General features: G+C 40.7%; 1 protein-coding gene, 1 long non-coding RNA gene and 2 other non-coding genes across 4 annotated transcripts; 1 reads left to right on the forward strand and 3 right to left on the reverse strand.

Annotated features, from left to right (window-relative positions):
- The first annotated feature begins 9,328 nt into the window (after positions 1-9,328).
- On the forward strand, positions 9,329-11,877 carry LOC120553196. The gene is made up of 2 exons (XR_005638129.1): positions 9,329-9,825; positions 9,904-11,877. It is a non-coding gene; the product is annotated as an uncharacterized LOC120553196 (long non-coding RNA).
- Positions 11,878-14,445: 2,568 nt separating this feature from the next.
- On the reverse strand, positions 14,446-21,595 carry rpl18a (ribosomal protein L18a). The gene is made up of 5 exons (XM_039791356.1): positions 21,492-21,595; positions 19,369-19,548; positions 17,048-17,177; positions 16,436-16,545; positions 14,446-14,597 (listed from the first exon to the last, which is right to left on the reverse strand). The coding sequence occupies exons 1-5, from the start codon at positions 21,507-21,509 to the stop codon at positions 14,505-14,507; spliced, it is 531 nt and encodes a 176-aa protein (XP_039647290.1). The 5' UTR covers positions 21,510-21,595; the 3' UTR covers positions 14,446-14,504.
- Positions 17,361-17,492, reverse strand: LOC120553858. Its single transcript, XR_005638252.1, has one exon. It is a non-coding gene; the product is annotated as a small nucleolar RNA SNORA68 (small nucleolar RNA).
- LOC120553857 lies at positions 19,905-20,036 on the reverse strand. Its single transcript, XR_005638251.1, has one exon. It is a non-coding gene; the product is annotated as a small nucleolar RNA SNORA68 (small nucleolar RNA).
- Positions 21,596-21,907: the final 312 nt, after the last annotated feature.

The raw sequence follows: 21,907 nt of genomic DNA on the forward strand, positions 1-21,907 counted from the left end.
CCAGAATCACCATACCTTCTCCACGTCCCCAAAACCCTTAAACCACCACATTTAAAAAAAGACAACAACCAAACTAGTAGACAAACAAAACCTCAACCCCACTAAAAAAAAAACCACAACAACACAAAAGTAGAACGGCACAAAAAAAAACACACCGCCCAAAAAAAACAGCAACATTCAATCACTAACACAGGGAAGTGATATAACCCTTTACCTTCGACCCGCCCCTTCCCCCCCCCCCCCCTTTTCCTTTGGGGTTTTGGGTGGGTCTGAGGTGGAATCCTTCATTGGAAAGCAGGTTGCTGGCCCCTCTCCTAATATAAAACAAAAAAAAAATATTTAATAAATTTTGACCACTAACAACAAAAAAAAAAAAAAAAAAACAAAAAAATAAAAAAAAAAAGCCTTTGTTTGACAAAAAAAAACAAAACACTAATAAAATTAACTAAAAAAATATATTTACAAACCAATTAAAAAAACCCTACTTAAAAAAAAACCCTTTAACTTACCCCTTGGGCCGGGGGGGGGGGGGGGCGGTGGGGTTGTCTGTTGGGGCTTTCTTCTTTCTTTTGTGTGTCTGTTGTTTTTGTTTTTTCTGCTTGTGTGTGGGCTCTCTTTCTTCTTTTTTTTTTTGCTTTGTTTTGTTTTGCGCGCGGTGGGGCCCTTTGGGGGGGCGCCGGCTCGGGGGGGGGGGGGGGGGGGGGGGGGGGTTGTCTTTTTTTTTTTTGTTGTTTCTTGGTGGGGCCCGGGTCCTTTGCCCGCCCGGCCCCCGGCTTTTTTCCTGGGTCGGGGGGGGGGGGGGTGCCTCGCGTTCTTTTTCTCCAATGCCTAATAAACACAAACAAAAATAAACCTTTTTTAGCAGACTGTAAATAACTATTCTTACATACTTTTATTCATGAAGAAATGGTAACATCTTGGTGTCCTGTTTGTCTCTTTTTTTTTTCTCCTCACAAAAAAAAAAAAGGGGGCCCTACTCTTCACACACATTTTTTTTTTATTTACTAATATAAATATAAATTTTTAAACAAAAGAGACGAAAAAAAAACCCTTCTGAAACCGGAAAAACCCAAGCTCTTGGTAAGGGGGGGTTATTGAAACGGGGTGAGATAAAAAAAAAACCCAAAAAAAGGGAGGGTTGTTCTCCCCTAATAATAATTTTTCTTATTAATTCATTTTTTCAAACTTCTTTTAAGGCACTTCCACCCAAACTTCTCCAATTTCACCTGCCCACTCCTAATAAAAAGCCAGCCATATTACCTATAGGAACAAGTAGTAAAAGGGTTCACTCTCGGTCGCCCTCCCCTCTCCCTCAAATACCCCCACCAAATATACCAAAAATATATCTTATGCTGTTCACAACTAAAAATACCTTATTCAAAAAAAAAACGATTACAAATAAGTTAGAAAAACTTAAGTTCTTGTAAAAACAAAGTTGCACCTTTTTTTGTTGTGTGCCCCTTTTTTTTTTTTTTATGACATTTAGTTGGTTGCTGCTGCTCACTGCTTTTAATAAACACAAAAAAAAGGAAAAAAAAAGCCCACCAACTCTGAAAAAAAAAAAGGTTTGTTTAATTTATTTTTGTGCTGTAGTATAACTAGCAGGAGACAAGTAATAATTGGAGGTAAGTTTGGAGACATTACTTTATTTAATCATTGAATTAATAAATATTTTTGTTGTATCTCTTTCGGGTAGTATTTTGTAGACGGCCCTAAGCACTTGCCTAACTGCGGTACAGGCTAGCAGCGCAGAGAGCAGAAGCCAGCAGGCAAGTGTTCATAAACTTCGGGTTTTACAAATTTGCCAACATACAGCTTTATGAGTACATAACCTATATGTACTAGTGTAGACGTTTGGTATCATTTCGGGCATTATTAGTGGGGTAACTTACAAGATACAAACGTGGGTCCATTAGCCCCTGCGCTAAGCTATTCAGCTGATAACACTACTCTAGCTAACTCTCCCAATGTTAGACCCAGGTGAAAAAAGCTTCTGGGGGGGTGTTTGGCTCGAGGTCATGGTGCAAACGACCCTAGGGTGAATTACTCCGACCATCACTTTAAACTGAACATGTCTTTGTTAAGTTAAAATGTAATTTTAAGTAAAGTCCATGTAATTGTGTGTATTGTTACCTGTAAGAAATATGAATGTGTTGATAAATACCAAAACATTTAATTTAAGTGAATTAGGATTGCAATACTTGTGACATCCTGAAGGTGGCAGTAAAAAGCACCAGCAAGCAACACTATGTAACTTTTAGCTGCAGCTGTAGTAATGCTAGGCAACTATAGGACTACAGTTGAAAATTAACCGACTGGCTAACACTGGCGCATTTGCAGAAATGTTCATTAATGTGCATTGATCAATGCACATTATCTAATCAAATAAATAAACAAATAAAATAAATAGTTCCAGTGAGACAACCTGTAGGGGGCCCGAAACTGCTGGTGGCGTGAGCTGTAGTTCCAGTGAGACAGCCTGTAGGGGGCCCGATGCAGTGGGTAGCTGCAGCTGTAGTTCCAGTGAGACAGCCTGTAGGGGGCCCGAAGCGGGAAAAGTTACATAGTGTTGCTCCAAAAAAGGAGAAAAACATTTTGAACTTCTGACCTGACCCTCTCCTTCGGTTAATCTTGGAGGAAAAGTTGCAGTTGTCTGATTTGGAAAAAGGTAGGAGGACATTTTCTTTCACTCTAACCTGTTTTGCAGTAGGCCTATTTTCATGTTGAGCGTGATTGTACTTCGTGTTTGTGATGCTACCTGCTGTAAGAGCAGGTGGTCCGGGTCTTTGACATGTTCAATAGCAAACTTAGCTAGCTAGCTAATGCTAGCTGTATGACCCAAGTCGGTTTGCTGTTTATCCAGCAGGGCGCCGCTTATATCTCACATGTGTAGTGTTTCTAAATTTGAATTTCGTGCTGGTGGCCCAACGTAATTAGCTTAAGTTAGCGGTTAGCTAAAAATCTGACAAATGACGTTCAGGGGCACTTTCGCGGTTTATTAGTACAGATAATCCGGCAGGTCACAATACCACAAGCAGCATGCTGCTACTAACGTTAGCCTCTCTGAGCCTGAAGTGAATGTTGTGGCTGTGTCATGCACACTGTGCACTAAACTTTCTGCATTTAGCTAATACAGATAAACAATAGGAAAGGTGCCCATTTGTGGGCCAGAAGTTAGCTGCAACACTGCATGTTACTCATGTTTAATTTCAAAGCAGTTGGGCAGGACCCATCCGCTTATTTGTGATGAATTTGAAAGTTTACTTTGCACATTTATTTAGTGTATAAAATATATAGGGCCCCCAGCCAAATCATTAGTTATTTTTTAATCGGGTTGAGTGTGTGAAAGTCATGCTAAGGAATGTAAAAGTTGGCTTGAAGTACATTTTTTCATATTGTAGCTCTTAAGAACCATGTAAAAGGTAGCCCAATAACTGATCTGTTAACATCTTTATACATTATTTTCTGTCTTTTTGTAATCATGTTGCAATATTTCAGGTCCTGAATAATTGGTTCGTTGATTTGTCTGGATAAGACTGGATAAGACATACTCCTAAAAGGTAAGATCAACAGCTTACTAATTACTGCAAAATCGGATTTTGCGTATTTTTAGAAGCATTTTTACAGCTTCATTATTTTGTTCTAAATGGTTCTTAAACACCAGTAATGCATTTCAGTAGTTGATGGCTTCTGTTTACATGTTGAATTTCAGATCCTGGCTGGGATAGCCTTCGTCAGCTCCTTCCTTCATTGATGTTGTATAGCCAGACTGCAGAGCTAGCGCGTGGTATGTTAACAGTCAGACCTTTTTAAAGATAACAGATCATTAGTTAGTTAAGTTTCCTTTACTGATATCCATTTGTTGCTTTTCCCAGATTTAATTTGTGTATGTGTATATATATATATATATATATATATTGTTTGTGGACATGCTTTCAGATGGAGGCAAAATTTGTCAGGATTACAACTACTCCCCTTTCTATCATATTGACCAGCTCTGCAGGGAGGACATTAACTTTTTGAGGCACTTGTCCTTTGGACAAGTACATTTACGTTTCACTTGTCCTTGCACAAAAGTCACTTGTCCTGGTAAAGATTTATCATTTTATAATAATTTTGTTATGTGTGTGTTTTGCTAATGCAAATTTATAACAAACTGTTGAAAGCATCCAAACTCTATCAACATTAATAAATGTAGGATTTACTCGTAGGGTAAAGATTTGATCATTAGCAAATTATCAAATATGTTTTATCAATATTAATAAAGTTATGAATATGGTTATTAATAACTTTATCAAATCGACAAACAATCAAAACGGGGCACCACCCTGTAAGTCAGGGACCAATAATCAAACTGTGGAACAGTCTCATTTCTGTTAAAATCCTTTAAAAGGATTCAAAGGAAGGGGTGATTTCAAGCACAGACCTATCCAGCCAGCAATTATTACAATAAGTACACAAATAATCACAAGCAACTGCTAATTAAGTATAATAAGATTTATTAACATCACAATTATCAGTAGACAATCAGCAATCCTTCAATAAATATACCCTTTTTACAATATCACACTCAAAAACAAAGCAAAACAAAACTGCATGTAGCATGGACACCTCTGTGTGTGTGTGTGTGTGTGTGTGTGTGTGTGTGTGTGTGTGTGTGTGTGTGTGTGTGTGTGTGTGTGTGTGTGTGTGTGTGTGTGTGTGTGTGTGTGTGTGTGAGAGTGAGTGAAAGTGGAGGGGGCGTGTGTCATGTAGTCTAACACAAAACTACTAAAATGGCTAATCCGGTGAGCTGCACATAACTATTTAGCTTCAAGAGGGCGGTAGTAGTGCTGGGTACCGAGGAGGGGGAAGAAGCCGAGGGGGTTTGCTAGGCAATGCACACGTTTATGCTAAGTCAAGTGTTAGCTCTATACACGCTCGGGAGCTACGTGGCTAGCTTGTATGTGTGTGTGTGTGTGTGTGTGTGTGTGTGTGTGTGTGTGTGTGTGTGTGTGAGAGAGTGAAAAGAGAGAGAGAGAGAGAAAAGGAGGGAAAACATGATTTATGGAACAAACACTTAAAACCTTGATCTCTGGGGTAACGGGACTAACCGCTCTCTCCGTTTTACTCGAGATTCTAACTTAACGTGGCGTTATAGCAGAATCTGAGGTTTGTTTAACGGTAAAGAGCGTTTATTCCCCGGCGCACTCTACGAGCGTGCAGCTGACTCAGCTTGTACAGTAATTCCTCCTCGGCGGGAGTATCAGCTACAGTTCAACACAACTTTCAACAATATCTGGATCAGTGATATTCTTCACAACAGCACATAGGACGCAGCGGTCCGATCACACATTAATGGTAAACAAAATAGCAATATCTTTTACTCATTAAAGGGGTGATAGAATGATTATATAGGGTATTTCACACTGTTCCTTATGGTCTCCTAATGGGGTATGTAACATTGGTTGGGCTGAAAATGGCCTGGTTGATATTTTACTGGCCCTTATGCATCCCTGTGTTTTGGCCCTATTTGTAACAAGAGCTTTTCTTCCAAATATGGTATGCTCATGAATATTTAGATGAGCTGCACGCTGATTGGTTGAGCGACTTGCCATACGCAGACATTAGAGACGCGCGCTGATTGGTTGAGCGAATCCCCAATACACATACATTAGAGAAGCGACAGAATCTCATATTCCAGACACTGCAATGTTTCATTACCAAATTCACTTCTGAGACTTTTTTAAGCGAGAAATCAACTATATAAAGCTGAAATATGGGCCGTTTTACAAAATTTGATGGCTAATTGCAAATTTGGTAAGACGTGTCGGACTTTAGGAGCTCCACACAGTCTGACGAGAAAGCGGCAGCCTGCTGGGCTCCATACCCAGGGCAAAGTCACCCTTTGTGGATACTGCATACGGGGCTCCGCGGCCAGCTGCTGGCATAACTCTAATATATTTACGGTTTGAATTTCGTCACGCCACTTATACAACATCATTCCCCAATGTCTTATAAAGCTAACCGTTGTGTCCGATTTGATTTTAAGGCATTTTTATGAACGTGAGGCGTCTTTGTAGGACGAGCAGCTGCTTGCTATATGTCCCATTCATTACAATGGGGAAATATCGCAGCTTGCTCACTTTCGCATAACTAAAGTATATTTACAGTTTGAATTTCGTCACGGCATGAATATTATAGGTTCCTCACGGTCTTACAAAGCTTAGCTAACACTTGTCCGATTTCGATTTCAATTGAATGTATTTTTGTGAATGTCAGAGTTAAGAGGAGGCTAGCTAGCTCTCATTGATGGACTCCATCTCACCGCGGCTCTATCAATGAGACTCGCGGACAAGAGGCGCGTTATTTCTCCCCAATTGTTTGTTTAAATAACTCAACACACATACCCATTATAAGATTAACTGGAACCCGCGGCTGCGTGGTAAAAGATTGCGGGCAAACGCTTCGCTGACACTGCGCGGTCAGGGCGCCCGGCGGTAGCAACCCAGGCAGCACCAACACCGGCACTAAACTCCGACACACAGTCGGAGAAAATTTGCAATTAGCCATTCATTTTCGTAGAAGCGCCCATATTTGAGCTTTATATGGTTGATTTCTCGCATAAAAAGTTTCAGAAGTGAATTTTGTAATGGAATAGCAGAGATCTGCGTGACCTAGCTAGATTCAGAAGACTACCTGATCTCAGGTCAGTTGTGTAGCCTATGTAAATGTTGGGGTGACCGGTCTCTTAATACACCCATGGGCCGACAAAGGTTCCAGTTTTTGGGAGGTTGACGTCAACTTCCAGCTTTGTTGGGATTCGCCCGTTTTCAGCAGCAGTTTCAAAATATGAGATTTTCATAGTAAAGGGGTGTCAGTGGGATATAGAGCTTCTATGTATGTCCTATTTACCCTCCGAACTGTCCTCATTCAACTATGACAGGGTAAAATCGTTTTGCATTCTATCACCCCTTTAAACATTTAGTTACATATCTCACGTACCCCCTGCAGTCCTCCAGAGTACCCCTAGGGGGACACGTACCCCCTGCAGTCCTCCAGAGTACCCCTAGGGGTATACGTACCCCCATTTGAGAAACACTGAGTTAAGGTGTATATGTTCTCAACTTTACAATAAGGCTATCAAAGATCATTAATTACTCTTTAATTATGGTTTAGTAATGCTTATTCAGTATTATTATACATTAATCAAGTGACCACTTATGGTAAAATAATGATTATATAGCATGCACAATCATTTGTATAGGTTGGGCTTTAAGATAATGTCTACATGAAGACAAAGGAAGAAGCAAACCTCTGCACTGATACTACGGAGTCTTATCACTGATCTCAGCCACTAAAAGGAAGTCATAGAAGATAGATCAACACATTTAAATCAGCTTACCGTAAGGTGACTTGGCCTCTGCAAGTTGCTTTTCCCAAACATCTTTGAAATACTTTTTAAAAGCTGGATGTCTCTCTGTGTCTGTCTCTGTGTCTGTAGTCGTCGGAAGACAATTAAACCTGAAGAGTTTTGTTCACCCCTTTTGCTTTAGTTTACACTACACAGCATCAAATCTGATGCAGTTTGTGGTTATAGACGGAAACAAAAAAAAGGAACTTCCTTAGCTTTCTTGTACACCGGTTTTAAAATGTAAGGGACACTGGAGCTTGGTTGGGGTGGTGGGACTGCTCGCGGTGGGCGCCGGAAAATTTCCCTTATTTTCAAATCCAAAACTTGACAGGTATGAAAATGTAAGGTGGTATTTCACCCTTACATTTAAAATACAACAAGAGTAGAAAGGTGATCTTCTTTCACATTCAGATTATTTTAACAGTGATGGCCACTTCTCTGTCCAGATGGAACAGAATGACTTCTTTTGGGGATTAGAGGGTTAGAGTTGCTCTAATGCACTTCTTTTCTACTCTCCCAGAAAGTCATTAGCACAGATACAACTTGTCCAGAATACTGCTGTGAGAGTTTTAACAAGGCTAAAATAAAAAATAATAATAAGCTAATTGGCTTTTTTTATGTTCACTTACGTTCAAGATTATGTTTAATAGACAGACTGCAAACAGACTCTTTTAAAGTGGCCATATTATGCTCATTTTCAGGTTCATATTTAGGGCCCGAGCGCTGACAGTGGCGAAGGCCCTATTGAAACTGAAGGAATTATTTTCCTGGCAAATTAATTGCCTTTTTGAGGGGCTTAACATATCCAAAAACTCACCAAATTTGGCGGTCGCATCAAGTCTGGTGAAAATTTACGTATTTTAAGGGTTTCGGAAATAGGCGCACACAAATGGCTCGCTAGCGCCCCCTACAAAGGTAAACAAATTGAGCCCCTGCAGTATGTTTAATGTAGACTAAGGAAACTTGGCACACATATGAAGCATGTCAAGATGTACAAAAAACGACTTGGAGTCCTACCCTAAACCCAACAGGAAGTCCGCCATTTTGATTTGAATGTTCGAAATTAGTACAATTTTGGCCATTTCCACAAGTCGTACTTTAACAAACTCCTCCTAGAGATTTCATCCGATCAACTTCAAATTTGGTCTGTGCCATCAGTAAGGAACTCAAAAGTGACATGGCATTGGTGGCCGGGTTAGCTCAGTTGGGAGAGCGGGTGCACATATATAGAGGTTTACTCCTGGACGCAGCGGCCACGCGTTCGACTCCGACCTGCGGCCCTTTGCTGCATGTCATTCCCCCCCCCATTCCCCCCTCTCTCTCCCCTTTCATGTCTTCATCTGTCCTGTGGAAATAAAGGCCTAAAATGCCCTTTAAAAAAAAAGTGACATGGCATTGACCCACTAGAAGTGGTATGTCCGAATGTCGTACTTTAACGAACTCCTCCTAGAGATTTCATACGATCAACTTCAAATTTGGTCTGTGCCATCGCAGAACGTACGCTCAAGTCGGCGTCTCTTCGGTGAGTTCTGAGGAACTTTTTGGACCAACTCGGGGAGACTGATCAGTCTCAGAATATGCCGGTAAGACACACAGATGATATGTTAAACTATGCTACCTTTTACACACACCTATACCTTAGAAGATGGCTGTGTCTCATGTTATGTTGTTTTTTGTACACGCTGTGACTCTACAAATCACAACATGTAAATAGGAACATGTTGGAGTTATTTTGTCACTTATTCGGAGCAGTAGGATTACTGGAACCATTCACCTGCCTGTTCTGTGCTGGCTTGCTGCTGCTGGAGCCGTCAGACAGCCTTACAGCACGCACTGAGATGAGAAGGGTATGTATGGACTAGTCTAACTCTGGGGTTACGCTGAATAAGATAATGTCCCAATAAGTCGGCGTGTTGAGGAAGTAGTTGAAGAGAGAGGAAGCAGTGGAAAAGAGAGGAAGTAGTTGAAGAGAGAGGAAGCGAGCAGCAAGGCAGGAGTGGTGAAATGTGGGCCACAGGTGGCGTGGGACTGGTGGCAGAGAGGACCGAGGACATGACCGGAGGTGAGGCTGGACGAGAGGACGGTCGAGATCTGCGAGGCCTGTGCTGACGCTCTACGGGCGTGCAGGACGATGCTATGCAGTGAGACGTGCGGTCGACAGCGGAACGGAAACCAGGAAAGGGAAAGACGGTCCGACAGCGAGGGATAGTCCCGCGCCACCCCCACCACGGAGCGAGAGGGACCGGAATGGCAGGACAGTAACATGGCCACAAGTGGAAGGAACACGGAGGAGGAGGCCGTAACACGGAGCACAAACGGACTGACTGGGAAGGAAGTGCAGCGAACGAGTGGGGGTGCAGATCGGGACACATCGACAGAGGCCGAAGCAGCAGGAGGGATGCAGCCCCCTGAATAACGGATTCAACGCCTGGGTACAGATAAGTGGGCGTGTGGAGAAGAACTGTCCTTTTTGTGTATACTTGACTAAGATCTGTCTTTATCGCTCCCAGTGCCTCCAGTGTGGGTATCGCAACGCAGAGTTAGGGGAAGAGAAGCCCAGCCTAGCCCCCCGACGGAATCGGCCGCCCCTCTCGTGGGCTGCGTATGGGACGGACTATGACGCATGGACGTGGACATTGTGGCGGAAGCTCGGACTGACATCGGACTAGGTTTTATTTACCTTTTTAAATCCAGAGAACTGCTTTTATCTTTTCTTTTAGCCAGTGTTTTAAATAAAGTGTTAATTTAAGTATTTACTTTGGTTTCTGGTCCATTACTATCAGTGGAAACATTTGCTGGTATTTTAGTTTAAAATAGGGAGCTACACTTGGACAAATACACCTGTGCTTTTCCTACTATGACATGTCAACATGTCTGCTGTGAAAAAGGTCTATTGGACTGATCTGTTGTTTTGGGAGTCGGGGACACTGGGAGTCCCTGTTAGATACTGGGGATTTAAGGTCAAGGGACTCAGATTTGATCGATGGCCATGTGAAGTTCTGTATTGTGTGTCCCTGTCCGCTTTGGACCTGAACTGGGTTGGTTTGGGAAAATTAAAAGGGAAGTGACACACTGTTTTCGCTAACTTTTGTTCACAATGGATGTATTGTATGCCACGTGGGATCAAAATTTAAATGCAAAAGCAAAACCAAAGCATCCACATTGTTGAGCGGCCTGTGCAGCCAAGAAGGGCAGCGTCGCTAGCAGCAGAATGTCTGCAACACTCAGGTGGAGGACCAAGGTGCCTGATATAGGACACAGGACCGCCAGGAGTAGTCCATTTCCCTGCAAAACCTATGACCAGCTCCACGGAGTACAGAACAGCTTTACTGGCTCCTGACTCTAAGTCCTCTTCATACTCATAGTCCTCATCATAGGTGGAGTTCTGGCAAAATAATCCATTGAGTTCCACATCCATGTTCATGTACTGAGGAGGCAAAAAGGTTTAACTCAAAAGAGAGAAATCCAAAATGAAGTCCAGATGTGACAAATACCATCTTATAATCTCTCTCGTCTCCTCTAAACTAACACACAACTCACACGGTGCAATGTCACCAGATTAGGTAACAGACTGGGGTTAAGCGGTGAAGCAGTTTCCCTTGATCAAACACACACACACACACACATACACACACACAATCTATGAAGCTATTTTATTCATAGTGCCTGTGGGCTGTCATCACGTTTTACTGTTGATAGAGATCCATAAGTGCTGGTAGGACAAGATGTGTGCGCAGATAAACATGAAATATTGCTACAGAAAAAAAGAAAACAGAAAGGGGGAGGCTTACAGGCACATACAGAATATACATGAAATAATAGGATACAATATACATTAAATAATAATAGGATAGAATACAAGAACAAATATTTAAAATATATACAAGTTGGGAATAAAAATGTACAACTGCCTAACTAGTAATGATAAAGATGTAGATAAACCTATTGTTCAAGGTGCACTTAGTGCAGCTGTGATGTCATTGAGTCAGTGGTGAGATGTTAGAAAGTTGTATTTTAAGGTAGAAAGGATTTCCTGTAGTAGTCTGTGAATTGATGAGTGCATCCCTTTTTTTTCACACACTTGACATTAGAAAGAAGAAGTCTTAATTTCAGGAACCGAAATCTTGCAAACATAATTATATTACTGCAAACTAAGTAACTATGGTAGGAAACAGTGGTGTAGTGGTCCCTGGAGAAGTGGGTATACTCTCAGTTTTCACGTTTTTTTTTTTTTAAAGTAGTCCAGAAAAAAGCCCTGTTTTAGAAACAGTGACATGTAAGACTATGATTTAGTTTACCCAAAAATCTGTCATTTCTACTTGCTCACTATTATAAAATGATCATGACTTGATTAGGAGCAGTTTGTAGTTACTACTGGTCACACAAGCAGCCTGGATGAATGTAAAATGTATTTATCATGAGGCAAACATGGTGTTTCGATTATTTTTTGCACATTTATTTAAATAAAATACTTCAAATCTGAAGTTGACAATGCATCCTTGTTCATATTTCATCTTAAATAAAACACACAAATCATTCTCTTCCAAACATCAAAACCAATCAGATAAACTTAAAAGTGCACTGTCATAAAATTGAAATTATTTGGTTTTCAATAGCTGAACACTATTTATATAGAATACTTCGTTAGATATATATAAATATCGCTACAAATATTGAATATCATCATTTTTTTAATTAATGCTTTGTTTTGAACATGTTCATTTACCGGTAAATCATTCAACAAAATAATATGTTACAACAATATTTAGTTAACAGTTAACAAAAATATATGCATTAACAACACATGAGGTCCATGATGGTCTCATCTTCAAAAGACAAGCGTTTCTCCAGATTGTTCACAAGGCTTTGTAAGAACTGGCCTGGATTGATAGACTTCAGCTTTGCATTTGTTTTCAGGGCTATAGACCGATACTCCCCAGTCTGTTTTGCTTCTAAAGCCTCACTATATTTCTCCCCTGGACTCTCTTTGAATGACTGGATCACTCTGACTGAGCGTTTCAGCAGATGCTCTGCTCTGAGGAGAGTTATAGAACGAGACTGAAGCTCCTGTGACAGGAGACTAAGTTCATCGAGAGTGTCGTACATGAGGCCAAGGTCACAAATGAATTCTGGACTTTGAACACGGTCTAACAAACCTCTGTACATCTGCCTCTCTTTGGTGGACCTCATCTCATCACTGCAAGCATTTTTAAAGTGCTGCACAAGAGCTCCCAGGGATGTCCAAACAGCACGAACAGTCCGAAAGCTACTGGCCACCCAGCGTACATCCAAGATTCTGCCAATGCGAAGAAGTTGTGAGCCTACTTCAGCTGCTGCATTTACAAGTTCACGTTCATTTTTGTTTGACACACTATACAGAGAGTATAGCTTCTGGATAAAAGTTTTAAAGTGATTGACAGAGTTTACCTCATCAACTGCATCTGACTCCAGCAAGTTCAAGTCTATGGTTCATGCACGTGCCTACCAACAAAAAGCTTTGGGAATCTCGAAGTCAGTCTGGTTGCTACTCCTGACTTCTTTCCTAGCATGACACTGGCTCCATCAGATACAAATGTTACCCAGTTTTCATGAAGCCACTCTTCTGTAAAGCCAGCATTAGTTAAACAGGTGAGTAACGCCTGTACTATGCCATCTGCTCTCTGATTTTCCAGTTCAACAAGTTCCAGGAATATGAACTCAGGGCTTTCTTCTTGAATTGATGCTTTAATAGAAACTGTCATGACAGCTTTGTGACTTAAAGAAGATGCCTCGTCAATTAGGACAGCTAACTTACTGGATGATGCTATAATGCTACTGATGATTTTGCTCTGCATCTCACTAGCAACATGTTGTATTATTTGTGTTGCACTGTAACGTGAATGAAGTATTGAGCCCATTTTTACACCATTCAGTTCCTGCAGCTCAATGAGGCTCTCATGGTCAGAAAAGGGTCGGTTCTTTTTGGCCAGATGGTAGGCTGTTCGAAACACAGCTTCAGTTTCCTTCATGTAGGACTCAGTCATAGTCTCCACTGCATTCTCAACGGCAGCTTCTTTCTGTTGCTCTGCCACCTTCACAGCCTGAGTGTGGGCCTTGGACAACGCATGTTTCCTCACCTTATTTCTCAAGACTGACTAACTTGTTGTTCTACTTCCCTGGCCAGACACTTGAATTTCAAAGTTCATCCATTCTCTTGAGAGCGATACACCTTGCTCCTTGTCGATCAAAACACTACAACTTGCAGTGTTTTGAGACCATATTGCACTTGAAATAAAATAAAACTGAATTGAATTAGATGCAAAACGATAAGGGATGCAAAATGACGTTCAGAAACGTACACGACTCAAAATGACTACTAAGACACAAAATAAATATAGATGCACAACCCCCATAATAAGATGCAAAAGAATCAAAGTTGTAATATTATGACTGCAAATGACCCAAAATGACTACAGAGAAGAGAAAGACACACAACTCTTCTGTGTAGAATGTCAGTCTCAGAAAACAGAATTAGACTGTCTAGATCTACACTGTATGTTACAGGTGAAGGTTGTTTTATTTTAATTTATATGAATTTTAGTATATTGCTATATTTTTGTAAATATTGTCTTTATTGGACTTAGGACCTTACATTTGTGACCTGAACAAAGTCAATATTATTAATGGTCTCATCATCTCAGCGTGACTTGTAGCCGTTGTATTGTCGGCTAGTTTACTTTAGAATCAAACATCAGATTTATAAACTACATGTAACTAGTAACTAAAGTAACTAGTAACTAAAGCTGTAACTGATGAATGTAGTGGAGTAACTAAAGTAACTAGTAACTAAAGCTGTAACAGATGAATGTAGTGGAGTAAAAAGTCGAATATTTCTCTCTGAAATGTAGCGGAGTAGAAGTAGAAAGTGGCATGAAGAGAAAAGACTCAGGTAAAGTAGCTCAACATTTGGTACTGGAGTACATGTACTTAGTTACATTCCTCCACTGCCTACAGTGTACATATAAAGGCGTTATGTATGCATTACATTTGGAAAAATAAGAAAATGACACAGGTTTTCTTTTTCTATTAGATTTATTTTTCCCGCACAAAGTGAAAAACGTGTCCTCTCTGTTTAGTAGAAGGTGTTTGGTCTCTTGGTGGTGAAGCGAGGTTTGTGCTGGCGGCGCAGGACGCGGTGGGGCAGGGGGAACTTGATCTTGGAGTCCTGATGGAGGGACCAGAGAAGACCCAGAGTTTAGTTTCACACAGAGGACATCAGTCACTTTGTTATCAACAGGTACAATCATATAGACAATCAGTTTAAGCGTTACAAGTTTTCTGAAAGGTTATGTTTACACACTTTATCTTATGAAATCTGTGCCAATATGAATAGACAACAGAAATGTGAATATGGTTGATAAAGGGAGGTTAAGAAATCTGGTTCATTTTGTAGACATGTTTTTACAGAGGCGATTTTAGATATCTCTTTTAATTGATCCACCAAAAAAAAACACCCATAAAGTCCATTTTCTCCATGTTTTTATGTATAACATGTTGTATAACTCAGGCTGTGACTGATATCTGAACACAGCCATGTGTAAAAGCTTCAGAGTATAGAGAGAGGACAGTTACACACATTGATTTCTTTCATGTATCCAAGTCTTGTTTGCACTGTCTGTATGGTTCTAGTTGTCCGTCTGTGTCTAGCTCATGCTGATGTCCTGTAAAATGTCCGTCCTCATGTGTCCTAACTATGTTCAATGTTTCTGCAGAACAGTTTTTAAACTGAGTCAGGCCCGTTTATATTGTAACTTAATGTTACCTTTAACTTTCCTGTATAATAAATGAAATGAAAGTGACAGTTTGGTGCGTTTAAGTGGTGCTGAAGTGGAGATTTCTGGCTCAGAGTCTGAGACATGGATTGGAAAACAGACATTTTGAAGACGCTACTACAGGTGAACTGGGTCAACATTAAACTAACAGTTATCAACATCAAACGTCCCCATGTAATTAGACATAATGACAATCATTTTCTGTATTTCAAGTTCTCTGAAATGGGATGTTTAAATATGCAAAGGAGGCATTATCTGATGCTAGGTTCTGTTGAATTTAGGAGAAAACTACAGACACAAATAGACAAAGTTAAAGTCAAATAAATTCATTTTCTTTCCACTACATTATGGAAGCAAACATTTTTTGTTTTTGCCTGCAGCGTCTCACCTTAACGATCGCCAAAATGCAACCTAACGTCTTTTTGTGAACGTATTGAGTCAAACTTTCATTTAAAAGCATAATTAGGACGGGCTCTACACATGAACTCAGCATTGAGAACATTGTGTTCAGAGTTTACTAAAAAGAGGTTTTAACAACTCACTTCAGCTGTCTGCATTTCCGCTCGCTAACATCTCGCGAGTCAAATAGTCGACAACACAACCAATTATCCGTGCGTTTATACAGAACTAAGCTTTAGGAGCTTTCCATCTTTCCTCTCCTCCTCCCTGTTACGATGCATTCGGAGATCGACTCTTTTTGACTGGCGAGATGGCGGCGAGCGGAAACAAGAGCTACTGTGAGTTGTTCAAAACCTTTTTGTACACTGTGTGCACAACCAATGTTCTCAATGCTTTCATTAAGGTGTAGAGCCACTGGTGATACTTGGAGCAAAGTCTCATGTTGTGTCGAGCCTTCTTAGTGTTTTAAAAATGTTGATTTTGATGCCATCATAGTAGTGCCCCTAGCACTCCCATTCTAAAAGGCCATTTGACCCAAAAACGAGAATACGGTCAATCTTAAAAGTGGCGTTCCCGTCCTAATTATGCTTTTTGCTCCGGTCCATTCACAAAAAACACCCCAGGTTGCATTTTGGCGAGAGTTGGGCTTTAATTCTTTAACTGTGGCCAGTTTCAGAACCGCCAGGTTTGGAGATGGAGGCTGAAAACCTGGAAGAGGAATCTGGCGTTTAGTCTGGCGGGTTTTTAAACTGGAGCTGACAGACGTGGAGGCAGTCCCAGAGAGAGACCCGCGGGCGCCACAGCGCCACGGTAGACACACAGAGACACTCACGTGGAACTGCTTGATGGCGGGTCTGCGACACTTGTTGGCGGCGATGACCTGGACCTTCATGATCTGGATGGAGTGGGCGCGAGCACGATGGCGAGCTCCCATATCACGGTCTGACGGGCACAAAGAGGAGACATGCTTTAACACAACTCCACATTTACTATTCTCACAACAACCCCAAACATGAGACTGGGGGAGGGGGGGGGTGAGAGACTGTGTGTGTCTGTTTGTGTGAGACTGTGTGTGTGTGTGTGTGTGAGAGACTGTGTGTGTGTGAGAGACTGTGTGTGTGTGTGTGTGTGTGTGTGTGTGTGTGTGTCTGTGTTTGTGACCGTCTGTGTGTGTGTGTTTGTGACCGTCTGTGTGTGTGTGTGTGTGTGTGTGTGTGTTGTGACGACTTGTGTGTGTGTGTGTGAGAGACTGTGTGTGTGTGTGTGTGAGACTGTGTGTGTGTGTGTGTGAGACTGTTTGTGACTGACTGTGTGTGTGTGTGTGTACTGTGTGTGTGTGTGTGAGACTGTGTGTGTGTGTGTGTGTGTGTGACTGTGTGTGTGTGTGTGTGTGTGTGCGTGTGTGCGTGTGTGCGTGTGTGTGTGTGTGTGTACCAATACTCACAGCACTGCGTGACAGCTCCAGATGTGGTCAGGTCTCTGTACTCTCTGTACATGTTGTGGGTGCCACTGCGAGAGTCGTAGCGCAGCCAGATACCAAAGTTCTTCACCTTCAGAGGGGTTTTCTCGTGGACCTGAACGGGACACACAACCACAACAGGACATCAGTCAAGTTTAGGACCATGTGTGTGTACGTTGAAACCTGCAGAGTGAAGTCATCAGACCTGGAACAGGTTGGTTTTGAGACTACAACTTTGTCCAGAGAGTTGGAAGTGTGTCATAGCTCGGTGTACAATCAAAAGGTTATTTAAAAGAGGATTTGTTGACCCTTGAATTCACTTTCAACGGCACAGCAGCATCAGAGAAAGGCGACAAGGATCAGTTTTCTGTTTGCACACCAGACAAAATCATATCACTGACAGGATATGGCCTTTGGGTTTGGGTGCATGCTAGGGATTTTGTTGTAGCAGGGACATTTAACTATGTTGATTTAGTGGAAATTGGTTGTTATATTTCCTACGGTCCTTACGCTTCATTAACTGCAGCAAATATATACATTTTGAGTAAAATATGTCCTAACATCAGATTCATAAACTTTGTTTTGAAGATTTAGAGACCTTAATTCCACAAACTCTACTTTTCTCTCTTTACATTCTTGAGGTACAGGTTTTCCACTCTGTAGATTTTTGCTCTTAACGTGACTTTTGGTAACTTTAAACACATAATTGGGTTGATTTTTTAACATGTTGAAGCTTAGGTTGTAATACATTAACAGACAAATAAGGTGGCTACAAATTTAGATAGTTTCTAAAGGAGTTACAACACAACTTTTCTAGCTGCACAGAAATATGTCTGCATCAAACTGGAGATGCTCTGGCAGTGCACACTGATCCACATTAAATACAGTTTCTTCGTCATGTCCATTGCAAAATGTTTTTAATGCCACAACACCCCTGATATAATGACAGCTTCTATAAAAATGATCCCAATAAATTTAGTGCTGTTTACAAAGTTTAAATTTGGACAGAAGAGGGCACTGATATCTGACCTCAAGAAAGCCTGCAGAGAAAAAGACTGCTTTTAAAAACTCTGCGGAGCAAGACACGATTAAAAATGCACAACAAAGAAAATGCATATTCGTAGCGACAGACTTGCCAAACAATAACTTAGGGCTCCTGCACACTGGCTGCGTGGCGTTTTCTATGTCTTTGCACACCAGAAAGGTGTCTGACGCGCTGCTGCTAGCCTTGTCTGGACACGTTTCCCATTGATAAAATTAAATAATAGCGTTTTCTTCATCTTTAGTCAATATTTTTGTGTTTGTACATAGAGTACTGACAGGTGCAATATTTGAAAATCGATAATTATTATTTTTTAAATTACATTTATATATCTGCATTTATGTCAAAACCTCGAGACTTTCAAACATCAACATGTCATTTATTAACATGTATGTGCCTAATTATTAGGGACGGTGCAGCGCACCTGTAACTCAAAAATAAAATTACATTGCGGTCTAAACGTAAATATAACCGTTTTGTGAAACAATGTAAATACCTACTAAATACATGTTTATTAAATATTTGACAAACAAGTGTGTATTAATTTACAGCAACAAATACCTTGTTGTGTATAATTATTGTATATTATTTACTATTTAGAGTTGTAATATGTGTGTGTATGAAGCATTACGTCACCTGAGCCACCCCTATTACGTTGGTAGTCCAATTTGAGGGGTGGCAGGCTATTAGAACCATGTTTTCTCGGAACAGAGCTGAGAAATACGTAACTGGAGGATCTCCACTAAACCTGATTTAAGGTCTACTAGCAATGTGTGTATTATACCTGATTGTTTTACTTAAGTCAATTTAATTTTATCTTTTTGAAAGTCTTTTAGTTACTTTCCTTAATTTTGTTAATTCTATTGTCATTTTTCTAGGACCTTACTTGGCATGATAATAAAGCCCATCATTTTTTCACATCACCTTTGCCTCACCCGTGTTAATACCTGCTCAAGGCTACTCGCATCTACCTTCAACAGTCATATAAACATCTTTTCATGTTCCATTTTGTCTGGAAATGCTTCATACACGCTTGCGTGTCGCATGAAAAATAGGCGTCTGTTTTATTTCTAGCATGAACGCCGGTCTTGCATGAACGCAAGACGTGCGTGTCACGCAGGCAGCGTGCTGGAGGCCTTAGACAAAACACTTTAAACTGTCAGATAAACCGGACTTCCAGATTGAGAATTTGAGGCAGAAAAAAGCCCTGTGCGATGTATTTTGTCTGCAGAGATGATGTTGAGAGAGGACCGGTGAAACCTACCAGGCCACAGTAGACGGTCTCTCCAGAGGCCTTCTTCATCTTCCTCAGCTGGGAGACGAAGTACCAGAAGCGGGACTTGGCCACGACATGGTTCGGGGCGAAGATCCTCATGCGGTACAGAGGGGGGGCAGGGTTCTTGGCAGAGGGCAGCAAACGCCCAACGACTTTGTACTCCCTAAGCTGGATTCAGAGAAATTGTGTTAGTATACAAGTGTGTCATAAAACTACGTACAATTAAACACACATTAGAGGTATTTCATAAAGTTGTTCGATACTGCCTAAAACCCTGGAATCATCAAGTACATCTGAGCACCGATTCCACGTAATTTAGCTCTGGAAAAAAAGGTAACATTTCCTTTTTGACGTAGTTTAAGTTAGATGTGGTTATTGCGCCGGTTGATATCGTTATGGCGATAAAGCGATGTATTGTGCAGCTCTAATTTTAACACACTGGTAATCTATGAATGCACAAGTCAAGGTATCGAAATCAGGAAGGAAGAAACTGGCTTTGGACCATCTGTAGTATTTAAGGAGGTATTTGTTGACCCTTGAATTCACTTTCAACGGCACAGCAGCATCAGAGAAAGGCGACAAGGATCAGTTTTCTGTTTGCACACCAGACAAAATCATATCACTGACAGGATATGGCCTTTGGGTTTGGGTGCATGCTAGTGTTGTGCTAGAATATGAACAGAAGGGGCATTCAAATGTGGACTTATTTTAACTTTTAACACTTGTGAAGTTGTACATATTTTAACACATAAATCACAATAACACACAGAGCATTTAGAGACCCTAAATAGGTATCGCTTCATACACCGCTTACGAGAACAAACAAGTATTTTAATGATAATTATAACACTTATTTTAATGGTAGTGAGAGTAATGGTGTAATTTTCCTGGGAAAGCATTTAGTTGTCATTTAGGTTGTAACAAAGCCTGCCGACTACACAATTGCAAATGTATCGAAATCGCAATATGGACTTAATATCCAAATCTCAGGTGGGCACAATATTTGTTTATGGCAAAATATGTGTCAAACTATTCAGAAGTAAGTATTGTGGTGCTGCAGAGACGTCCCAGCCTACAAGTGGGATCCAACAGACTTAAGTCCTCGCAAAAAAAAAAAAATCACACTAATCAATTTAATTTTTATATTTTTAAATGAAAATGACTATACAAAATTGATCATTCCCTCAAATATCGTGAATCATATCAATATCAGTCAAAGTAATCGTAATCAGACATTTTCCTCATATCGTGCAGCCCTACTGCTGACATCCTGGTCTTTCACACAACACTGCACATAATTAAAGCCATTTAATATATGGTTTATAACTTAGCACATCTGATGTAGCATGTTGACGAGAGATTCTGCACAAACTACAACACTACCAAACTATCCTAGACTGTTTGAGAGCCCTTCTAGGGACGATCAATGGAAATTCCCAATAACGATAGCTAGAAATGCTGTACATTGGAGATGTGCTGCACAAATGTCTAGCTAGCCAAGTCTTAGCATCTCTTCCTACTCAAACATGAAAAACCCCGACCATGAGTCAGGAGATTGAGGTGTTTTAACGCGTTATAATATACTTTTAGAGACATTAAAATCAGAGCGGATTGTTGTACTATAAGCTAACGTTAGTTGTCCGGTGTCAAACCCACGTTGAGAGCACACGGCACCGGGAAACACGTTAGCACCACGTTAGCATTTAGCAGCTAGCGTTAGCTGTCATCGGAGCTAAGTTAGCTAAACGCGCAGGCTTAAAACTAATAATGCGGTGATTTAAACGGGCAATTTAAGGCAAATACTATTGATGTTAAGATATTTCAGGAGTCTTGGCTTGTCTTATGTATAGTTAGTGAGTGTATTTCACTGATACAGGAGCGCTAACGGAGGCACATTCTCAGCCACAGTCCTCCACATGGTAAAGCGACGCCATGTTGTAATGTAGCCGCAAAACGCATCGGGACGAAAAACACCCAAAAAGTGACTTAAATGTGGACTTTCTGTAAATTTTAATACATAAATCAGACAAACGCAACTTTATGAAGCGAATTCGCTTCATAGAGTCCGTGTGTTGTACGTAAATATAAGTCAAATAAAGAGTTTTACGTACTGTGCCGGACGCCTTCATGGTGTCTCTCGCTCACTGCCACAGAAAAGAGGAAGTAGAAGGGCGGAGACTCCTGACGTCATAAGGACGGAGGAGGGACATCCGGGTCACTTTTCACATCTTTTTTTTAAACAAAATTCATTATATACAAACAATATAGCTCAAAATTCTTCATAATACTATAAGGAGCAGGTGCTTACAAAATTGCAAATGTTTAAAACTAAATAATATACATAAGAAAGAAGAGGGAAGAGCAAAAAATGACAAAAAATACAAGAAATATAAAACTATAGGGCTTTTTATTGTAATTCATATTCTTCAATAAAACTGTCTCGCATCTACAAACACATTTTTCACCACATGAATATTTTATATGGAACAAAAAGGACATTCTGCATAGTTTAAACATAAATCCCTTT

The sequence above is a fragment of the Perca fluviatilis genome, chromosome 23, assembly GCF_010015445.1.
Source record: "Perca fluviatilis chromosome 23, GENO_Pfluv_1.0, whole genome shotgun sequence".
Classification (NCBI taxonomy): Eukaryota; Metazoa; Chordata; class Actinopteri; order Perciformes; family Percidae; genus Perca; species Perca fluviatilis.